Source organism: Pleurodeles waltl, chromosome 3_2 (assembly GCF_031143425.1).
Source record: "Pleurodeles waltl isolate 20211129_DDA chromosome 3_2, aPleWal1.hap1.20221129, whole genome shotgun sequence".
Classification (NCBI taxonomy): Eukaryota; Metazoa; Chordata; class Amphibia; order Caudata; family Salamandridae; genus Pleurodeles; species Pleurodeles waltl.
This window is the reverse complement of record NC_090441.1, coordinates 121,514,327-121,538,682: the sequence shown is the minus strand read 5'-3', so window position 1 is coordinate 121,538,682 and position 24,356 is coordinate 121,514,327. Positions and strand designations below refer to the sequence as shown.

The following is a 24,356-nucleotide window of genomic DNA, read 5'->3' as shown; positions in this document are numbered from 1 at the left end:
CCAATGTATCACTTTCAATATGTATTCCCAGGAAAGACCTTTTGTGCTCTGGCTGAAACTTCAAACCAGTTTCAGAAATTGAAGGATTGAGCTCAGAGAAAGGAATCCCAAGACTTTGGCCGGGTGGCCTAACCAAAAGGCACACATTGGTCTGGTCACCCATCCCCACATTGTGTGCTTATGCTGGGAGCAGAAAATATCTACCTGAAAAGCACAAGTCATAAGAGGATGGCTTTATTTTCAACTGATAACCATTGAAATGTGACTTCTTCAAAAACTAATGTGATCTGCAATGATTGATCCCTCCCCCCTCCAAAAGCTTCAGGCAAATGTTAAATTTGACTGGACATTTGGTGATGCCAACTGTCCACAAGACGGGACAAACATGAGCCAAAGTTATTATGTTGACTCCCTGAAGCTTTGAGTTTTGTAGAGCGAGAGTACCCAGGTCTGAGACAGAACTTATGGAATTCTTCTCTTAAGATGTTAGGAGCAAATTCCCGGGACTGTGCAGAATATCTATCCTGCTGAGCTTTTTCTGAAGAGTAGGTAGTCTGCCATGTTTACTGTCTTTCACCTCTAAAGCTTGCTATCTCATGTGCCAATTCTGCTGTTAGGTGTCTAGCTCTGCTAAGTGTGACTGAGACAGAAGGTGATCCCCAAAGGCCCAGCCTGACCCTCAATAAATAACCCACTCATTGACGTGCAGCAGACCTTAAGCCAACATGAAAACCTTCGAGTGGCACCCCGTGAGGTGGTCTGTCACTGCTGTGAGACATTGGACTCCAATGTATACGGCCGACATGTGACCCAATGAGAAGGACCTTGGAGGTGGCCATGAAGCCATAAATCTGACACCAAATGCAAAGCTCTTGGCCTCACCCTTGATGTAACAGATGAAATTACAAATGACATAAACAATATGCCATTATCTTTAACATTATTGACAACCATGAATGTATTATTATTTTTTTGTTTGGATATGTGTTGCATTTAATGACGTGGTGTATTTAGGTATTGTTACTTACTGATAAATGCTACTATTTCTGGAACAGAACATGGAACTTATATTCTCTGACCCTAGAGAAGATGTAACATAGGAACTGCATATATGTGAACGATTCTGTTGCTTCTGGAACATTGCCTAGTTGAGGAACCGAAGATTCAATGTAAAAAGATGTGTTCTATCCCAAGAGCTGTCAAAATTGTGATGCAAGATCCATCTGTTTGCTGTGCTGATGATAGAGTTAAAGTCCACAAGCCTCCCAATCTAGATGCTGGAGGGCAGCCTGGACACTAATCAAGCGCAGATATATTCATGTCAAGCAACAGATCTCCGGGTGACGTGTTCCATCGATGTAACACATGTATAATTTTGTTCCCCGCATGGTACAGCTCACACATTCTATTACAATGTAATTGTTTTACCATTATCTCTGTTTCGTGTTACTATGGTTGTCTTGCCAAAGATGAGGGAAAATTTGGACTATTACAAACAGCTTTTTGTTATACCAAACGACCTCATATAACCTTAATTTGTATCTTTTCTGAATTCAAGTAAAGTATTAGATTGACCATTTAGAGTTACAAATAATACTGTTTAACATTGATCTTTAATCATTTTTCATACACTACATACAGAAAAGTAAACAATATGTCTTGCCATTTCATTGAGAATGTCTGTACCATCAAGTTTAGCAAGAAGCAGGCAGTATAGCATGGAACTCCAGGATCATGCTGTAAGAGCAGTAGCGAACTTAGTCATGTTTTCAGATATGGGTCCTATACCTTATGGAACAGTTCTTCTAACTCTTAATATTTCTCCAAATTAGCGAGAGATGACATTTCCAAGTAATAGAGACAGCCATTATATGTTGAAAGAGCATAGCTTGGCTGTGCCATTATGCTTTTCTGAAAGGAATGATAAAATAATCAGTTACATATATAACACGCATAAAATTTCATGGTTGTAAAATGTGGTGCGCTGAAAAGAAATGACATTATAGTGCACTTATAAGTAGGAATGTAGAAATGTCATACGCAAATCACATTTATGCAATAATATTCAAATGTGCTGTGATGTCTTAGAAATGATACATTTCCATAATCATTCTTTATTTATTGTGATTATGAGAAATGCACATTTAGTCATATATTCAAGTGTGCATTGAAGTCCACATTAGGTTGGCTGGAATTAATGCCTAAAATGTTTTCTTGGGTTTAACTTTCAACGTGAAGCTTGTCCTTGTTGCATATTTCTTAAATTTGCAGGTGCATCGGTAACAGGCTTCAGTTAATGAAGAGTACATTGTTAGGCATAGATAAGGTGGTATGAGAAGCTGGGTTGTCAAGGACAAAATAAGTAACGACAGGAGGCATGGAGAACAACACCCCTACGTATTCCTGGATATGGAAGTGATCCAAGGTTTAGATGCGGTCCAAATCGATGAAGGCTGATGAGGGTTGTGATTTACAACTGTGCCCTGTCAATGGAAAGTTACTGGCTGTGATGTCAGCTACTGGAAGGTTCTGTAAGAGACTAAAGTGTTGTTCAGTTAGTTTCAGATTTAGGTTCCCTCTGCCCCTTGACTTGAGTGGATTCTTAGAGACTTAGAGTGGTACAGACATGTTTTCTTTACTTGACTGAAGTGGCATTATGCTACCCACAACTCTCTTGCAGGACTTCCAGTGAGGGTCCCGTGATGCTAACACTCTCAAGTCCAATTCCTTTAGCCTTATTAGAATAGTTAGGCTTATTTAGATTCAATGATTAGGGAGGAAAATCTAATTCTTGATTCAAGACATCAGTTACCTTTTCTCATCTTTTGGATCACTGCTGCAGAGATATTGGTCTGTTACATGCTTGTAAAATTTAATTTGGTTTGACACTCTGATTCTCCTTTGGTGATTCTGTACATATACTGTATAGTATGTTTCTGAGGCTTATTTATATAAGTTTATACTTAAGTCTGTAATAAATACTTCTTGAAACTTTAAATTCATCTCTGAGATTTAATGTGTGACCAAATGGGTTACACTGTCATTTAACTAAGTGAGTAAGTATGTTTCTCCTTGCCCCTCGGGACTCCTAAATAGGTTAATTGGACACAGAGAACAGTGGAGGAGTCAACTCTGAACCAATGTCAACAAGACGCGCCCTCCGATGATAACCACTGAAGCAAGGAAACCACACATAACTATCTATTGTTAGCGCATCACTAGATCACAGTCTCTGATTGTCCTCAGCAACAGTATGATCTTTATTTAAAGGAAAGTAGTGGGGTAAGAAAAGTCAGCTTAGAACACTAGTGTGCAAGAGAGAACCACTGGATCGTGTCCACAGTTCCTCTGTCACCTCTGAAAAGACAGATAGTCGAGCAGAGCAACATTAATATTCAATTTTCCACCCCAGAATCTAGAGTGCTTGTTGAGCCCGCAGAGGTATTGGTAGCGGGCTACTGGTGTTTGACACTCTATAAACCTTTTGGCTGCCTCTGGGAGGGGAGAACACACTTTTCCTCAAGTCACAACCTCAGTTTGGATGGCCAGTGTTTGAAGACCCTGCTTCAGGAACTTTGTCATAGTTGGAAAGTGGCACAATGGAGAAGCGGGAAATTATGAATAGTCTTTTCAGCCATTACTAGGTTCTTTTTCACCACTGTTTATCTGGCCAGGAACTCTTTCTGTCTGCCGTGAGCTTGCGAGCTCTGCCAATACTATTTAATTTCCTATCTGAGAAAGATAAGGGCCCTTCGCAGGCTGTCTCACAGGTTTAACCTCCACCAACAGGGTCTTTGCCAGTGCTATGCAATGCCTCATCATTGATGAACTCTGGATTGCCTGATTTATGTCACTCCAATAACACCCTAACCTTTCAGCCTTCATGTCCCCTACCATGGGAAGGACAGATTCATCCATCTGTTTTCCCCTCTGTATCTTGGAGTCTACCTCCTTCAGTGCTCCCTCAATATTGAGGACCCGCTGGTCCAGGAGAACCGCCTCCAGGTCGTTTTCGGTCACTCACCTTTTACTACTTCCATCCTCTCTGCCCTGGCAGACAGTTTTGTCTCAATTCACTGGGACGCCCTCATCAACATCCTCCCCTCTGGCTTCCTTCCTCAAGTCCAAATAATGATCAGAGTGCCTGCCAGTCCAGAGGAGTCCACTGTCCTACACAGGCTGGTCCTACAGCCTGAGCAATGAGCAATGCTGCAGAAATCTTTGATCAATTCTGTGATATTAAATCTACCTCTTCTGATCCTTCCAACCTCTTAGGAATTCAAGAGCCCTCCGATGACCCCTACACCAACAGGACACGCAGCAGTCATACCCACAACCCCGACCCCTCAACCCCTGTTGTGCTACAATACAACCTTTAGGGTGTAGCGGGTAATCTGTGGTTGGGAGCACAGGTAACAGTAGGTAAATCAGAGCTCCTTATAGCAGCCCACTAGGATGGCTGCTGCTGGTCCTGTCCGGGGTCATCAGTCTGGTACCTGCTATATCATCAGATTTGTAACCATACTTTGGTTCTGTTTTAATACGATTTTATACTGCTTTCTGTTTTGTCGTACAATAAACTACACACTTATGGTTATAAAACACGTACTCTTCCGTTATGGTACACATTGCCTGCTTATGTTCCACAGGCAAGCCGCCTGTCAATAGGCCTTACTTGGCACCACACCTCACCTCACAGATCAGGCTGTGTGAATAAACATGACTGAACCTAGTGAACATCAAACAACTACACAATCAGCCTAGAATAAACAACGGACCACACCACATGCGCCAGGCATGCAACAGCAATTCCATCCCAACAACCCTACTTTACGACACATTTCCCATCACACCTAGAATGCTGTGGAACCCTGACACCATCACACACGGCCCACACCAGCAAAGCCTTTTGGCTGGCAAATCCGCACCACTTTCCAATCTCACACCAAGATATAGCTCATATCCATTCAGATAATGTTAGTTCAAACATACAACACCACCATGACCACATGTCTATGCAGGCCATGCAATGGTCAACCGACCAAACAGTTCAACTAAAGTAGCAAGACTCTCTGGTCCACTGATCCCAATACATAACACACCACAAAGAACTTTCTGTCTTAAATTAGTTTTACTGAGACAGTACCTTTAGTGAAACAGACTCTCAACATGCCTTTGACAACTAAACACAACTACACACCACTAATCAAATACAACAGAACCATGGAAAACCCTGAATGTATGAAAAAGGTGCGGAGATCAGGAAAGCTCGAGAGTAAAATATTAGTGGTCGAAAACATTTGCACAGAATAACTCAATTTGCTGTACGTTAGTGCATGTCCCGGGATCAAGAAAAAGGTACCTTTCAAGTATTATATTGGACCAACTGTGACTTCCGTCCTGTGTGCTATGAAAGCCTGGTGGTAAATTGAGAGAAACAATATTCAGGAGCAGAGAAAGATCCATCTGAATGTGCTATGTGCCTGATGTGTGCTTATTTTACCTTTTTTAGATTCTTCTTCTGGAGGCCCCTGGTAAATCCCCTCCTTCAGAAAATGATTTGCCCATCACTAGGAGGGCTAAAACATGGAATGAGGATTTTCTGCCTGACGCGATTCCGCTGCGCAATCCGGGGGGCATTCTGAGGAAGCCGCTCAGGCCTTCAGGTAAGTTTACCCTTTTCTGTACATCAGAGCAGTGTACGTCTAGCCCTTGAGTATACAGGTACAGGTCTCTCAACAAGCACTGGTGCATGGTCCAGGATTAGAAGTAGCAGGCACACATGTCATTCAAGGATAACCCTTACTGACTGCTTGTACCTCCCTGCGCATCACCGACACAGTGTCGGACGGGCTCCCTTCGTCTTCCGCTGTCTCCTGGTGCTCCTCACCTTCATTGTTTACACTCTTAAGCGTGAGGTCCCCCAGGGTCCAGTCCAGGGCCATTTCATCCTCTCCACTTTCATCACCATGCCTAGTCGCATCGTCCTAGGCTTTTCCTCCACACCAGTGAAGTCCTGAGCTGCTTCCCCTCCTCATACAACCTCCATCTTCAAGTCAATATCTCTGTGTGCCTTACAGCCCCCAGGCGCAGGAAGCCCCCCACTCTCATGGGTTCGGCTTAGGTAAAACTGGAACCATTTGCCCCCCTACCTCCCGCTCCTAGGCCACTGCCCACTGGTGCTCAGGTTTAGGGAGTCAATGGCATTCGCATGATGAGGAGATGCTGCTGCAGACCCTCCAGCCTGTGCTGGCCTGTCAGGACTGAAGGTGGTACTGGAATGGACAACAGACAAGCGCCTCGACTCTGGGCGGTGATAAGCAGCCAGACCAGAGCCCCCCCTGGCGAGCATGCCCTAAGCTGAGGTACAGCATCCCACCTGTTCTTTATCTATTGCCATCAATTATCTGCTCTAACTGGTCCCTCCAAATATGACTTTCATCCAGACCTGTAAACTGAACGTAACATTCATAAAACTCCAGATGGTACCCTCCGGCAGCCTCAGCGAACTCTGTTCTTCAGTGATGACATCTTAGCACAATGCCGTTACTTCATCATTGACTCCGATGGACACCTGCACATCTCACAGGAAGTAAACATGTTTGCGATAATGTGCTGAGGACCAAACCGTGTTTGGGACATTAGGGATGACGGGACATATCCCTGCACCCGGCCTGTGGCGGGACGCCATAGAAACTTGTCAACATGTTTATGCCGTTTGGCCACAAGATGATTTACGCTGGGACAGGTTTAGGAAACCACGTATGTTGTTGTCCAGCACACAGGGAGCGGGCGATCTCCTAACGTGAGTAACATGAATGGAATGCGAGGATGGGAAGACTGAGTTATTCCTCTCATGGCTGGAGGGACCTCATCCTGAAGCGAACCTCTCAGGTCACCATGGCAACGCCTTTGTTTTCTGTAGGAGCATAGTTGTGGTTAGACTTAATGCACATCCCACTAGCTAAGCACTGAAACTGTTACATACCAAAGGATTCTGTGTGCGTGCGTCAGTGCGTGCGTGCGCGCGCAGTGTTAGTGCATAGTTTTATGGTGCACATTCTGCCCTTGGTATAGCTAGCAGCGCCATCCTGCCCCGTACCTTCTCGTCCCCATTAAAATACCAGTTTCTGTTGGGGTAAGCCGTGGGCAGTGTGTGGATATTTGTGGTTGATAAGCATCTCTGCTGTCAGCTGCTTGGGTGGTGCCGGACGTCTGGTCAGATGCGAGTGTGCTAGCTGGGTGATTTGGCCTGTGCAGTTCCCCTCACGATTGTATATGTGTGAATCAAATGAAGGATGTATTGTGTGCTGCCGTGGAGCCCCGTGTCCCTCTGCACCAAATCTGGACTATGTTGAGAGGTTGTCTTGAATACTGGCAGATATGTACTGCTATGGAGTGGTAAGTGATGCTGGCATAGTGAAAAGGATGTAAAATAAGTAGAACTTTCATGCAGGTCCAGGGCGCGGTGTAAAGCGGTTCTAATCGTGTCCCTTTCTAGCACAAGTGAGAGGGCTCAAGGTTGAGATCACAACAGGCTGAAGCTGCACCACACCAGGAATTGGACGACCATCCCTCATTTTTAGCTGGCACAAACAGGCGCTCACTACTGTAGAAATACCTGTCCATTTCAATGGAAGGGGTTTCTGTTTGTTATGGAACAATTTCTGGGAGGAGGGAGGCTGCAGAAAGTAATGTCCCTCTCTCCCGTCACTGTACAAAAACAAGCATTGGCAACGCCGATATATCTCACCTTTCGGATCTATCGGCTTTGCCAATGTTTTTGTGACGCTGCACGGGGTTCCTGATGGTATGCAGCATGGCTAGAGAGGAATAAAAAAGGCCTATGACAGGTTGGCCGGCTCCTTCATTCTGTTCAGTGTGCACCATGCTTGTGCGCACCTACAAAATCAAATCTCTTTCTTTTTCTTAACCAATCCAAGTTGGATCAGTAAATACAAAGAAAAAAACATCCAAATGTGTGTTTTCTAAAGCAGATGGGGGAAGGCAACACTAGGTGGACGCAACATGCAGGAGAGGCTGCAGCAAGAGGGGTGAGAGGGTAGAAGAAACATGAAGGGTGCAGGTGGGAGAGCAACGTGGAAGGTGCAGCTTTGGTGAAGCAAGTGATACAGAGAGAGGGCACAGAGGGGTGAGACACACCCTGGTGAGTGAAAGAGCAATGTGGAGCCGGAAGGGAGAAGCATGGGTGAGAAAGTAACACTGGGACCAGAAGTTCACAACGGTGAACACATCACGGAGGGGTTCAGGAGAAACACTCAGGTAAGGGAGAGCAACACAGAGTGCAGCAGAGGGGAAGAGAAGTACTTGAGAGAGACAGCTGGAAAATACATGCACTCTCAAGGAGTGCTTAACTAAATAGAACCAAGAACAATCAAGTAACCACTGCTCAAAAGTGTGCCGTGGAAGGACACAAGTGATGTAGTGATGCTCCTGGGGAGTGGCAAACTCAACACGAGGAAGTAAAGCCCAAGCAAGCTAAATAGGAAGAAAGCAAATGGCACTGGCAGTAAAGCCAACCAATGGTAAGCAATGGATTGGCTCTAAGCCCACTATAAGCCGACAATTGGTCTTTTTTCATACAGGCAGCTTGCTCTGTCTGGTAGGCGAGACCTAAAGAGATGGTTAGCAGTGCTTTTCAATGATGGAAGGAATTCTCTACTTTCCTCAGGGTCTTTGTGGTCTTCTATGATGCACCCATATGTTGCTGGTTCTCTTTGAAGCCTGGCAGCCCCACTCCCTGCTCACACTGTTCAGATATAAACCAATGTGCAGCCTTCCAGTACTTTATGTATGTGGCTGATCCATCATTCAGGCTAGCAATAGGAGGGGCCAGAAGTGCGTTTACAAGAATGCCAGAATGCCTGATACACAGGAGGAGAAAGGCAGAAGCTACTGCTCTCACGGGTATCAATCGCTGCTGCATGTTTTGTACTGCGTGGTACTTTCCTCACAGCATTAGCCCACCCCTCAACCATCAACCCAAAGCTACTGGCCAGTCGCATGTTGAGACCCACAGCTTTGTAATGGGATATAAAGTGAAAGAACACGTAGGGCAGTGGTTCCTAATCTGTGGTCCGGGGACCCCTGGGGGCCCACAAAGCCTCCTAAGGGGGTCCGTGACTACTCAGAAAAAAATAATAAAGTATATATAACTAAAGTGGCTAAATGTACAACTGAAAATGTTAAAATGTACTGTAAATGTCAAGGAATTTGAAATTGGAAGTTAAAAAGTTAATTAGAATCCTCAGATTGATTCGTGGGAGCAGTGCAGGTGTAATCAAACATAATATAGTATGGGAGATGTGTGACTTCAATTGAATTTAGAAAAGCTCCAACCTTCCTATTAACATTTTTTTGTTTTACTTTCTTGGTTTGAAAACGAAATAAAATGTGTTATCTTTTGTATATGTGTTTGGTGGAATGCCTGTTTCTGTATTTCTTGTGTAGTGTTTGGCGGTTCAAATCATCAGCAATGTTTAAGCGTCCAGTAATGACTCAGTAGTGGGTCCTTGGATTCCAATAATGATTCTGTGGGGGTCCCCGGATTCCAGTAATGCTAAAGTCAGGGTCCACAGAAGTCAGAAGGGTAAGAACCACCGAAATGGAGCATTCATTCACTGGGTTTACAGGGATGTCCTTTTAGGCTGGGAACACCTCAACCGAGCCCTAAGCTGCATATTAGGCAGTAATATTCTGCAGCACAACACAGAACATTAAACCAAGTAATGACATCTTTGTTACCAAGGGTGTAACATTAGAAGCAAAGAAATGTACAAGTGGGAGTATGAAGCCAAGAAGCATCTCCAGCATGTCCCCGAAATAGAACAACCCCCCCCCAAGATTTATAGGGGTGACAGTGCAGCCTACCCAACCTGCCATGAAGGTGTCAGGGATTGGGCATGGAAAGGCAGTGGGGAAAGTGACACTGACCAGTGACCTCTGGGCTGCTTGCGAGGCAGAGTCCTGCCTTGACCCAAAGTGTCCCTTGTGACCTCTACCACGTGTGGATGGCAACCTCAGTCACCTTGCGTGATGCAGTCTGAGCACAAGGAGTGTTTTTCATTTATAACGGTGAATGATTAAAGAGCTTAGGTGAGACCTGAGGCTTTCACGAGCCGCTCGTCTCTGATAACTAGCACACTGCACTCACTTGCACTAGCTTGAGGATCAATATGACTTCATTCAGTTCAGGGCCAAACAAATGCAGAGACTTCTGTTTGGCTTCTATTTCATTTGCAGCACTTTACTGATTGGTGCCTGTAATAATAAGTGATTAACTGATCATACCGGTCAGTCTCAAATAACCCAGTGGAACTATTTGCTCATGTTGGAAGTTTCGCTCCGCCCCACTACCTATAGCCCCATAGAAATAACCTAAATCTGTCCCGCAGGTAACCATGCACTGGTGGTGCCCGATGCGGCAATCCTTGTCACCCTGCCCTGTCCTCCTCGGATTCCCTCACTGCCACCCGGCAAAAGTGCCTCTCATGTCCCCATATCCCCTCCCTCACATGCATTTCATTTGTTTTTAAAGCGCTAGTAAAGTCTGGCTTTACTAATCCACTCAGCTTTCCACATGAAATACTGATCTGTTCTTTGCAGCAGGCACATTAACCCTCTGTACTACTTTATGGCGAGTCAACACTGCCACTAGACACAACTCGGATCCATCTCTGTAGCAGGAGCATGCATCACACGAGGTATCATGACATTTGTATTGCTACCTGAAAGCTGGACGTACAAGGGACTCTCCAGCAGGTGCTTTTAAATCGTAAGTTATTGTTCAACATAGCGCCCCTCCCCCCCAACCAAGGTCCGTGCCCCACCCTCCAGCCAAGCGCCCAGTGCGGCCGCACCTGTCGCAACCCCCTAAAGCCAGCCCTGATGTGAAGTGTCTACCTGCTGAGCGAGCCGTGCATTGCACATGGATTTCTGCCAGAGGGTACACACACTGCTTGGATGCCCTCTTGCTCTGCTGGGTGCAGGGACACTTCTCTGCTTCAGCTCTACATTGGGACGTGTAGAAGGTTACTGTGCCCTTGGTGGTGTTATAGTCAAGGTAAGAGCACCACTTGTTGCACAAAGTCTCACTAACGTGGGCACTGGCAGAGATTGGCACAAGCTGGCAAAGAGATTTTAGTGTCGGCAGTTCGGGGGTCACTGAAGTCAGGACTGCTTAGAACCAATGAGCCGGGCCTGAGATACATAAACTGTAAAACATAAATTAATTGATACCTCTGAGCTGCCATAGAAAAAGAAAATAATGTGCATTGCAGCAACTTTGAGTTTTTTCATTTAGTCTGTTGCAAAATGCCAATATTCCTTTCAAAGGAGAGAAGCATAAATAAGTAGAACTGGCAATATCATAAGCATCAAATGCAAGAGCATTTTATTGAGAAAGGTGACCCTGGTTAGTGCACGCAGGTTGCATGGGTGAAACTGAGTGTTTTGTGTCTGGTGCCACACACCCCCGTGCCCTCGCTTATCTCTTGCCCTGCACTGGTGCCTGGGCACGGGTGTCTGTGTGTCTTTTGGTCTGCGTGGATGGACGCCTGTATCTTTACCGGTCTGCCTGCATCAGCATCTGTACAGCTGTTGGTCTGTGAGCGTGGTTGCACGGACGTCATTTAGAAGCCGCCAGGGGGCGCATCTGCGACCCCTGGCTTGTCCCTCGCGACCCCTGGCACTGTCTTTCCGATCATGAAATACAATCAGCTGGAGTATGACCCAGCAGCTGCGGTTACTAAAAATGCTTCTATATGTAACTTGTGTGCGTGCTTGCGGGTGAGAGTGTGTGTGTATGTGACAGAGAGTATGTGTATTTGTGTATGTGTGTGAGCAAAAGTAAAGATCCAGGGGCGTGTAATGTGGCATCCGCAACCCCTGGCATTTTGGTGAATTGACGCCCCTGCGTGGATGCTCTTTCAGAGTGGACCATGGAGGATGTTACGTGTATCGATGTATGCAGTTAAAGGTACTTGTATGGAGCGTACCTGGCTGGGAAGCATCCGTGCCCTGAACAAAGGCGAGATCCGCAGTATCAATTTAGAGTATTAACAGTGCGGCAGGTAACGTGAATACTGCCGCACGGGGGAGGGTCTTGGGTGTTGCAGTTGTGAAAGGTGCATGAGGTGGTCCAGCTGCTCCCCCTTAGCCAAGGTGGTCCTGGACCAGGTGAGCAGAGCAAGCTGTCCAAACTCCCAGAATGGTCTGATGCTGATCAAGACATTGTGAAAAACACATTTAAACCCTGGTGTATGTGGTGGTCCAGCTCTGAGCCTTGGATAACCACGGGTTATCTACTAACAAAAGCATCGAGGGCTCCGGATAAACAACCGGTGCAGCATCTCTGAAGCACTGGGGGCATCTGGACCAGACCCCGTGCACATTTGTGTCTGAACTAGAAGAGATAGTCCCAGGTTTCAAACATAGTGGAAGTCGCTGAACATGTGTTTTTCTGCCATTTTCTTTTTAGAAATAACTAAAGGTGACATGGGTGCCGGAGAGGAGCTTGTATTGCAAGGTAAAATCTTTTATTACATTCTGACAAGTAAAAATGTCTTGTTTGAAAATCGGTGGAACTTATTCTCCTATATTTCAGGGTACTGGGGACAGACACCGTTTTTCTATGTGATTTGTATCACTTTATGTTTTTATAGGTCTGTGTTGTCATGCACTGAATACAGTCACTGCAGCCTTGCCACTTGAGCTCCTTGCAAATCCTGCAGGGAGGGGAGAGGGCATGGGGACTGCAATTGACTGACACCTTTAGTCAATATTATCAGAGGTGCCTCAGGAAATCTGACACCAGCACGTCCTTCAGTAGAGGTGGCGGACACAAGGAACACCTACAAGGAGACAGGATAGCCACTCCGGCGTCTGCAGTAGCGGGGTGGATTCATGCAGCATCTTGAAGCTAATTTGGGAGAACCATGGAAGAGCCCACAGCAGAGAGGCTAGATCCATGAAAAGGCCATGGATCCATTAAAGAGTCTCCATCATGAATCCTGGATTTCAGGAAGAGTCCCAACAGACGTCTGCACCTACGGAGGGGTTGACAAGAGAAGTCCTAGATCCAAGCAAGATCCCATGCAAAGATCGTGGATCTGTGGAAAAGGTTACAAAGAGGATATTAGATCAGTGGTTCTCCAGAAAAGTCCACAATTCAGATGGTGGGTCCTTGGTACAGCTCCCTGTAGAACCAGCAGATCCATTTCAGCTCTCACTACAGAGATGAAGGATCTGTGGAAAAACACCCAGCAGATACAGTAGATTTAAGAGGGAGCTCCAAGCATAGCTGATGGAAGCACCCGAAAGAGACATGGTGGGTCGGTTGAGCACCTCCCAGTGAAGAAGTGGATCCATGTTTAAATGAACAACCAACAGAGATGCTGGATCCATTCAGGGGCTGGCCTGTAATTAAGTGAATCCAAGCAGAGCCCCCAGCAAATGTGTTGTAATCATGCTTGGAAGAGCCTGAGGTAGAGTTTGGAAATCAATGGAAGCAACCATAACCAGTGCTTAATTTGAGCCAGTGGTTTCCGGTGCTCAGCAACGGCACATAATTGTCAACACTGACAATTACGATAGCCTTCCACATGGTGTTACTCTTAGTCTAATGTAGAGACAGCACAACAACAGTTGTTTGTTAATTCAATATATCCTAAAATGTCTAATACCTGCCTCCCAAACCATTCGTATAGCTTTGGTGGCCTGGAATAGTCTGAATTGTCACAGTAGGAGGAGTATGATGCTCAGTAGCTGTGTTGCTACTGTCATTGAGGTACTGGCAGGTGCAATGAGTGGTGCACGCTGCAGTGGCCTAGCGATAATAGTCCTGGCACTTATTTTTCACAAATTAAGCACTGACCATAACTATGGTTCTAGATACATGTGGGATACATCACACTTTAGATGTGGTGGATCAATGGAAGAGTCCCCCGCTGAAGCCCTGGATCGGTGGAATAAGCAACAGGGATTCCACGGATCAGCTTTCACATGAAGTGAATGTGTCAAATCCAATACTTTAATATAAAACCTCCTGGGACGAGCTCAGAGTGTTGGTTGATACTGGGAAGATAACACACATGCATTGGGTGGTTGTATTGGTAGATATTAGACACCATGGCTGAACTGCATGCGCCTGGATGTCTGTGTCTGCTATATTTTTTGGTTTTATGCTTCATATAGGGCCATATGTACGAACACTTTTTCCCATAGACACAGAATGGGGAAAAACCTTTGCTACAATTGGCCCATAGTTCGCAGATTCTAACAGTGCAAATAACGTTCTTAAGGATTTCTGTCCAATCACAGAGTTTCAGTAACCAACGTTACATTCTCAAGGTAATCCATATTTAATTCCAGTACAATTGGCTATCATTAGAAGTCCTGCATTATCATTTTTAGGCCTAAAGTATGAACATCAGAACTTGTGAATCACAATTTGCAAAAAGCAACCACTCGCATTGTGCGATTCACAAATTCTGATGTACCAACATACACTATATTTCACAGAACCAATTATCTTGCTTTGCAATCGCAAAATGCAATTTGCAATTGAGTAAAAATCATAGAGTGCAAGCGTTGCACAGACAGTCGCTGATCAGAAACGTAGGAAGTAAGTCCATTGTACTGTGAAGGGCGAGAGGCGGGCAGAGGATGCCCTGGGCACTTCACTGGAGCTATAATCAGATCTAAAACGGCAAGTCAGGGGGCGCAGGAGGATGGGCCACACAGAATGGAGCACAGGTGCAGCTTGAAATCCTGATGGCGGAGGGTGCTGCAGATGGAAGTCATCTACATTTTGTAGCGGTGACAAAAAAAGTTGATTGGGGGCCACATCATAGAGTTCATCAATGGAGTGGGATTTACCAGCGGTACCACAGATGATATAAGAAAGCCTTGGTATGATCTGAGAACTTGTACCAAAGAGAGAAGCGGCCTGAAGAGCAGAGGCTTCATGCACTGTAAATGTACCAAGCACGGAACCCACACCAGTGTAAGCACTGATCGCCAGATGTAGTAAGATAGCAAATTGCGACTTGCAATTTGCGAGTCCGTGCGACTCGCAAATTGCAAGTCGCAATTTGCTATGCAGAACGGTGTCTCAGACACCGTCTGCGAGTCGCACCTCATTAATATTAATGGGGTGGGTCGCAAATTGCGGCCCCATAGCGACTATGGGCACTCACGGGTATGGAGGCCTGCTGTAGTCAGCAGACCTCCATGTCCGTGACTGCTTTTAAATAAAGCAGTTTTTTTTTCCCAAGTTTAGCCCATTTTCCTTAAAGGAAAACGAGCTGCACTTAGATTAAAAAAAACGAAACCTTTTGTTTCGGATTTTTTCAGGGCAGGTAGTGGTCCCTTGGACCACTACCTGCTCTGAAAAAATAATTTGGGGTCCAGTCACAAAGGGGAAGGGGTCTCATGGGGACCCCTTCCCGTTTGCCAGTGGGTTACCATCCACTTCAAGTGGATGGTAACTGCGACTCCATTTGCGACCGCGTACGAGTTGCATACCACTGCGACTCGCAAATAGGAAGGGAACACCCCTTCCTATTTGCGACTCTGAAATGCATTTTGTGAGTCGGTTCCGACTCGCAAAATGCATTTCTGCATAGCAAACACACGTTTGCGACTCGCAAACGGCGATTTTCGCCATTTGCGACTCGCAAATGGTTTGCTACATCTGGCCCTGAGTGCCACAACATTGGCAGTGGCTCCCACACCAGGTGGGCCACCGTTTCATCGTGTTATGGGGTTAAATGTAACAAGTAGGCAAGATCATTTTGATTTCAGCTAACTGCGGAGGTGCATCGTCGTAAACTGCAAGTTCAGATGTATGTGGCTGGAGCGTTGTGGGTTCCAGTTCCGCTTTGAAGTGCGTCTTTCTTAACCTGCATGCTAAAAAGAAGTTGCACTCTCCAAGCTTAGCCACTAGATGGCAGGATAGGCATAGTCGATATCGGGCAACAAAGCCAATGTTACATGTAAGTAACGTTTCCCTTTAACCAGGACATTTGTGCGAAGTGGCACATCAGATTGGACAGTAGAAATGGCTGCCACCGTTTTCATCGGGTGTTTAGATCACAAACATAGACCAGCTGCAAACAGCCTTCCTCAAGGCGATCATACTCTGTATCGCAAAGGCTGGAGGCACATTCCATCTAGAATGATTTCCTGGTAACATTTATCGTTAGCTGGTATCATTTACTGTTTGCACCCGCGGAGAATATTGTGCTCGCTTGTAAACCCGAGCCTTTTTATACAGCTACCAAGATGCCAGCTGTCCTGGGGGCCTGCAGACTAGCCCAGGTGGCCCTTTCATGTAATTTAGATCCAGATGTCTTATCAGAGCTTTGCTGTATCTAAATCTCAAATTCAGGTTACTGCATAGTCAATAAAAACGACATAAAAAAAGTATAAATACGTAATTTAGTAACAGATTGGTTCACATTTTCAGCGAAATGCTGATTCCTGGATTCACGAAGTAAAGGAATTCAGGAGTGACCCCAGCGAACCTGCTCTTGAGCAGTCTGTGTTATCAGGTCACACCTTACTGTGTACTTCTTTGGGCTTCAGAAAGTAAAAGTTAGGTGTCCAGTTGGGTGGTTACAAGTGGATTTTCAGGCTGGCAGCTAACCAGGCTGACCTCCCAACAGTGTACCCTGGTTGGTTCCCTTTTACCAAGCTGCCAGTCTGCCACCTCAGAGACATGCTGGCCTGTGGTCCACCTCCCCTGACCGGGTCCCGTGCCAGTAGTACGAATTCCCAGCTGCCCGCCTTCCCTCTTGTGATCCTCTGCGGACATAGTGGGGATGCTTGCTTCATCCCATGCTTTACTGGTGACCTTTCTTGGGCTCTGTGATGTGAGGCCCGTGGCCGGTGTACGCATGAGTCCTACAGCTGCGCATGACCTTGACAGCGTGCTCGTCATATTACCTGTGCTTGTGTCACTATGCGAGGTCTGTACACATGTAGCTGAACAAGAAGTAACCAGCTCTGTGGTTACTTGACCATATATTAAAACCACGTCAGAACTTGCGCTATAAACACTGACCAGGCCCAGAAGTACAAATAGCTTCCCACTGACCCCATCTCCTTGAGTCAGAGTCAACCAGTCACGGCCTTTGTGCCTTTTAATTTCTGGATCCCGTAGTTCTGATGCACAGACACACAGCTGGCTGAAGGTGCCTCACTTGACCCAGGGAAGTGCTTTCTTTGCGTGGGAGATTTAGTTCAGATTTTTCAGCGTTCAGTCCCTTGTTCAATAGCAGCTGGTTGAACAGTGAGCTTGGACTTACAGACTGTGTTGAAGTTCATGTTATTCTTCATGCTACTATGTAAAAGAATTTGAAAGTGGAAACTGACAACCAGTTAAGCTACTCACTCATAGCAGTGGTGACCTTGATCGACATGTTTCGGCCTGGTTAGTCCCTAAATGTGAACTTGGCTCAAGAGACTCTCCATGTTGTCTTCCTTAGTTTTCATGTGGTCGGGTTGACTTTAATAAGTGGTGCAATCAGTTCTGTTTTTTGACTGAATGTGTCTTTGGTAAGATAATGTTAATAGCACCTTATCTACAGTAGAATCTAATACACACATAGCGACTTCCACTTTACTCTAACGTATGCAAAAACTCTCCTCTGTTAATTGATCAGTTTTTTGTGCAATATAGAATATGGCCCCTTTAATAACTGTCTGTGAGAAGTGTGTTAAAGGCCCAACCTTTAGCTTTGTGTGTTCTGTTATCTAACCAGGTCTACCAGGACTGACAGGACCTCCTGGCCCCTCTGGACCTGTAGGACTTCTGGGACCCCCGGGAGCCAAAGGTGATCGAGGCCAGACTGGTGACAGTGGGCCAGCGGGTCCCCCAGGTACGGCATGTATGTGTGCTGGTATGTCTGAAGGTGTGTTCTTCTATGTAGATTGGCAGTAAGAGTGAAGGGAAGGACGGTCACCCATATGATGGGTTAAAGATTGGTTCAGACAACAATTATTTCACACAAATGTGCAACAGACATTTTTCACATCATACATAATACTGGACCTATCAGTTCATATGTTCTTTCAGACCCAAATAATGACCCTAAGGTTTACAAATCAGAAAGTGAACAAGCAGCGGTGTTTCATGAAGGCTGTAGCCATGCCAAAGTCTCAGGATATCTTCATTAGTTTCATTTACATGGCCTGATTCAAATTTGAACTTACCTAAATAGTTAAATTGAACATCCGGCATGGCTGTGGCCCTAATGGACCAACATTGGCCATCTCTTGTGTTCTGAGACACCATCCTTGCTAATTCCAATATTGTGAGCGTGGCAAGTAGTGTTTAATTTGAGCCAGTGGTTTACGGTGACCAGCACCAGCTCTTAATTGTCAACACCACACTTATACAGTCTGCCACATGGTGGCACTGTCTATCTAATTTAGAGTTGACCACAACAGTCTTTTATTAAATAAATATACATTAGAATTAATGGTACTGGCTGTCCAAGTCATTCTTATAGCTTTGGAGTCCTGGAATAGACTGAATTGTCACACTTGTAGGGGGACGCTGGTTAGCAGCTGGTACTGTCTTTGGCAGCGCTGGCAGAGGCCATGGGTGGCCCAAGCTGCAGTGGGCTTCTGGCCTGGGATCTATTTTTTTTTTTTTACAAATTAAGCACTGACGGCAAGTTGAGTCTGGCCACTGATGAATCTAAAACTAGCTTTGCCTTTCAAAATATATTTCCCATGAACCACCCCCTAGAGAAAGTTGTCAACAGACAAAGCTTGTATCAGAAATGAAAACTCATGAAGAGCCTGGGGAATGATTAATTGATGGATGAACTCATCATCGGAACCCGACATTGCCAAAGCCATCCCAGAAGGATACAAAATCACCCGTAGAGACTGTATCAACAAACCTGGAGGTGGAGTCGCCGTAATACACAAAACTCCATCAAAATCTCCACCAACACCAAAAACACCCTAGACACCGCAGAGCACCTGCACTTTCGGGTACACATCAACGCCAACACCACCCTAAGATGCATTTACAGACCACCAGGACCCCGCCCCCCTTTCTGTGATGCCATTGCCGACATTATCAGCTCCCAAGCCCTCGCCTCCACAAATTACCTACTCCTCAGTGACCTAAACTTCCACCTTGAGAGCACCAACGACTGCAACTCCACTACCCTGCTGGACAACCTCGCTAACCTCGGCCTCAAGCAACTAGTCACCTCACCCACCCACTCAGCCGGTCACACGCTAGACACCATTTTTTCCTCCAGCAACCACATCACCTTTACTCACACCACCGAACTCCACTGGACTGACCACCATTGCATCCACTTTTCCTTCCTGAAGCCCACCACCCACCACCAACAACATTCGATCCCCTATCACAAGTGGAACAAGATCTCCAAAGAACAACTGATCTCCAACCTCGCACAAGCTCCACCTCCCAGTACCAACGACCCATCACTGCCGCTCTCAACCTCACTCGATGGCTATAAACATACGCAGACTCCCTCGCCCCACTCAAAAAACCCAACAACACCCACACCAACAAGACAGCCCCCTGGTTCACCGCAGAACTTCAATCTTTCAAACAAGAATGCCGGAAAATTGAGAAAGCCTGGCGCCAAGAACCTTCAGTGAGCAACTTTTCCGCCCTCAGATCATCCATGCGCAAACATCACCATCTCATCCGGACCACCAAACGATCCTTCTACAAAGAACGCTTTGACGACAACGCGCACAACAGCAAGGAACTTTTTGCCATCATTAAAGAACTCACCAAACCCAAATCCTGTGCCACCGACCCTCCACACTCCCAAGACCTCTGCAATTCCCTCTCCAACTACTTCCACCACAAGATCATAGACATACACGAAAGCTTCACATCGGCATCTCCCACCATCACCACCACCGACACAGCCAACACCACAGCACCCTGCCGCACCAACATACTGAACTCCTGGACCCCCACCAATGATGAAGACACCAGCAAAACCATGAGCTCCATCCACTCAGGCTCCCCTACAGACCCCTGCCCCCACCACATCCTCAACAAGGTCATCGAAATCATCGCTCCCCAACTCCAGGCCATCATCAACAGCTCCTTCGAGACCTCAACCTACCCGGATATGTGGAAACACGCCGAAGTCAGCGCCCTGCTAAAGAAGCCCAAAGCAGACCCCGGAGACCTCAAGAACTACCTGCCCATCTCCCTCCTACCCTTCCCTGCACAGGTCATCAAGAAGATCGTCAACGGCCAACTGACCTGCTTCTTGGAGGACAACAATGCGCTAGACACCTCCCAATCCGGATTCTGCAGGAACCACAGCACCGAGACCACACTCATCGCCGCAACCGACGACATCAGGACCATGCTCGACAAAGACGAAACTGCTGCCCTCATCCTCCTAGATCTCTCGGCAGCCTTCGACACCGTCTGTCACCACACCCTGCGCACGCGCCTCTATGACGCTGGGATCTGCCAAAAGACCCAGGACTGGATTACTTCCTTCCTCTCCGGCAGAACCCAGAGAGTCCGCCTCCCTCCGTTCCTGTCTGAAGTCACCACAACCATCTGCGGCGTTCCCCAAGGATCCTCTCTCAGCCCTACTCTCTTCAACATCTACATGGCTCCGCTCGCCAACATTGTCAGATCCCACAGCCTCAACATCATCTCCTACGCAGACAATACCCAGTTAATCCTGTCCCTCACCAAGGCACCCCGCCACCGCTAAGACCAACCTCCACAATGGACTGCATGCCATCGCCAACTGGATGAAGATGAGCCACCTCAAACTGAACACAGACAAGACTGAGATCCTCATCCTCGGTTCCAACCGCTCCGCATGGGATGACTCCTGGTGGCCAGCCACCCTAGGAACACCCACCACCCACGCATGCAACCTAGGTTTCATCCTTGACTCATCTCTCACCATGACCTAGCAAGTCAACGCCGTCTCATCCGCCTGTTTCAACACCCTCGCATGCTCCACAAGATCTTCAGATGGATCCCCACCGAAACTAGAAAGATGGTCACCCACACCCTCGTCAGCAGCAGACTGGACCACAGCAACGCCCTCTACGCAGGATCAACGGCCAAGCTCCAGAAGAAACTGCAACAAATTCAGAACGCCTCCGCACGCCTCATCCTCAACATCCCTCGCCACAACCACATCACAGCTCACCTCAGAGACCTACACTGGCTTCCTGTCAACAAGAGGATCACGTTCAAGCTCCTGGTCCACGCTCACAGAGCTCTCATAGATTTCTAGGCTGGTGCACTGGTCATTCTGCTCTTACAGCCCAATACCATTACCCACCCCTAAACTCTAAAAATACCCTTACTACCCCATGCACCTACCCATCCCTAAACCCTAAAAACACTCTTACAACCCAAGACCCTAATCTGCCCCTAAACAGTAAACAACACTCACTACCCTTACACAACCCAAACCCTAAAAAAATCCTTACCATGCTATACTCCTACCCACCCTAAACCCTAAAAAAATGCCCTTACCAAAGCCAAACTCTAAAATACCCTTTCCACCCTATAACCCTACCAACTGCTTAACCCTGAAAACACCCTTATGACCCTATGTCCTTACCTACCCCTAAACCCTAAAATAACCCTTATCACCCAATACTCACTTTACACCCATACTCATCCCCAAATCCACACACAGTTTTTTAATCAAATATTTTACTGCAAATATTACATTGATATCATCAATGATGTTATCAAATATGTCATGAGTGCTGTAATTTGTGGGGTAAATAGCAATGCATGGTGAGGGTGAACGTTATAGTTACCTTAGGGCTTAAGTTATAGTTACTTGAGATAATTCTAAAGTTAACCAGTGAATTTCTATGATTTTGTATGTTTAAAATGTGAGCCTAACTATAATGTCCCTGTAACCTTTTTTTTTTTTTTTTTTTAAATGAACTTCTATGTTTTCTTAATTCTATTTCCTAACTATAATGTTCATGGTTTTTGTAAGGTAAAGTAATTTTAATTACAATACGTTAATTCAACCACCAACGCGCACTTCCTTCGGAGGATTTGAGAAGCCTTCATGCTTCCAGATATACAAATTCGGTTTTCTTTTAATATTTCAAAAAACATTGAATACATTTATACCCAATAACAAAAAGCACTCTTTCTGGACATAGAGCTAACTTTCTGCCAAATTTGGTGTCATTCCGTCCAGCAGTTCTGGCTGTAGTCATGTCTAAAATCCCAATTAGAGTTAAAATAGTAAATATACTTATTTTTAACCCCCCCTTTTTCTCGGCCCCTGTTTGACAGATCACCACAAAACTTCCCATGCACAACAAGATTCTCAGGGACACTTATTTTGGAAAAAATACATGAACATTTGGTCAAATGATGCCAAAGATATAGGCAAGTCAAAAAATGCTTTTTCAATGAAATCTAGGTCCTAACTATAACTACCTATTGGCGACCACCAGTAGGTAAGATATATATATATATGCATACCTTAACTAAACTTACCATGTGTGGTAAAGTAATGGTGGTAAAGGATTATGCGTAGTAAAGGTTTGTGTGGTAAAGGCATTATGAGGTAATGCCTGCATTGTAAAGGCTGTTTCCCCACAACAGTGGCCACTAATCACTGATTACAGAGTGGCCTTGCTACCACTGTAATTATCCATATTCTAATTAGATACTGGTTAAAGTTGTTCTGAGGTGGTGTACATTGGGCATTAAACCAAATCATATTTGTGGGATATTGAATCATTGATCCTGAAGACTTCTAGACTCTAGAAACATACTTCACATGTTTCTCTGTTGAGGCACCTAAGGATTCAGATCCATTCCCTCATCGGTTCTAAAATATGGTCAATAAGACCGTGATGTTCCTACAGAGGCCTAACTCCAAAGGGTACTCGACCGAAGGCTGTGGATCCTTATTTTTCCTTTGCTTCACTGCATCAGGATCACGGTTTATTCTCAATGGGATGAAAAGGAGAAATAAGTGACCAATGCTGCTACTACTCTTCCAATCTTGAATCTATTGTCCTTCAATACACCATCTCTTAAGCGGTCTTACATGAATGAGTGGTTCCGAGGATGCAATACATAAAACATTACAAAGATCTGCAAGGTGGATAGTTTGAAGACAGAATTCTTTGTAAATTCCCACAAGGTGGACTTTATGCTGTTATTCTTCTCTGGCAAGGCTGCTGATGCCAGTTATGATTCTGCGATGAGTTATTGTTTTTGAAATATCACTAATGGTATAAGTATGGGCAACTTATGGCTCTTAGCAACTTATGTTATGAACATATGTGGTCAGCATGATGGTCCTTGTGAGAGGTGAATCCTTACTTCACAGGATTCTTTTTTACCTTTGAGCTCCTTCTATCTACCACTTTCTTTTCATCTGCTTTTAATATGTTGTATATACTTGTATTATGCAGCTTCCAGATTTTCTGCTGCATTTGGGTGAGGAAGGGTCCATATGGTTAACAGTGGTGGGGAGTGTGGCAGGATGGCAGTATTTTGTTAAAACAATATTTGATTGGGGGATGGTGGGAAGAAGTGCAGATGGTGTTGGGGTGGTCTGCTGGATGGCTGTATGTACCTTGTTCTAGTATAGTGATGGGCAATGTTTTAGATTGCTCTTCAGTAATTCCTCTTACCCAACATAGTTGATCCGCTGAGTTGGTGAAGAGAATTTAGGGGACCACACACAAGTAAAAAATGTTTCTGGGTAGCTATCAGTAGTCTTGAGTTTACATCACAGTTTCAAAAGGCATCATAGCTAACTCAAGCTTTGATCTCGTTGTCGCTTTGTTTTCACTTGGAACTCTTTTATGAAAATCAACTCTGTCACTTAAAATTCTATATGATAATGTTTTTGAGGATGCAGTGCAAGTTGTCTCCCTTAAGGTCTGCAAGGAACCCCGCTGAGTCCATCTCATCATTTTTAGTGTTTCTCATTCACCTGAAGGCTTTCACATACATAGATTTCTAGGCTGGTGCACTGGTCATTCTGCTCTAAATTCCAATGTGGTTGTCTGGTCATTCGGTAAGGGATCCTACCTACACAGTGAGTGCAGTGGTGACTGAGAGGCACAGGTTATGGGAATAGACTTCACTATAAGAGTGATGAAAAATCTCTTAAAAGTCCTCTGTTGGAGTCTAGGTGGCAGTGCTAAACATAGACTAATGAAGGCAGGACAACTATTCGTTTCCCCTAGCAACAGGACGGTGCCTACAATCTTCCTTCTATGCTGTAACTCTGACTGGACATTTATATCTATTTTGTGTGTAATAAGTGTGCTTTATTGTGTGTGGC

At 45.5% G+C, this 24,356-nt stretch overlaps 1 protein-coding gene across 2 annotated transcripts in view; it reads left to right on the top strand.

The window, feature by feature from the left end:
- The window catches only part of COL26A1 (collagen type XXVI alpha 1 chain), a 622,272-nt gene that overhangs the window by 509,934 nt on the left and 87,982 nt on the right, over positions 1-24,356 (top strand). For both annotated transcript variants that reach the window (XM_069226960.1, XM_069226959.1), the window contains exons 5-7: positions 5,513-5,666; positions 12,500-12,547; positions 17,787-17,903. In XM_069226960.1, the coding sequence (XP_069083061.1) occupies positions 5,513-5,666; positions 12,500-12,547; positions 17,787-17,903 (319 nt within the window). The remainder of the gene's footprint in view (positions 1-5,512; positions 5,667-12,499; positions 12,548-17,786; positions 17,904-24,356) is intronic.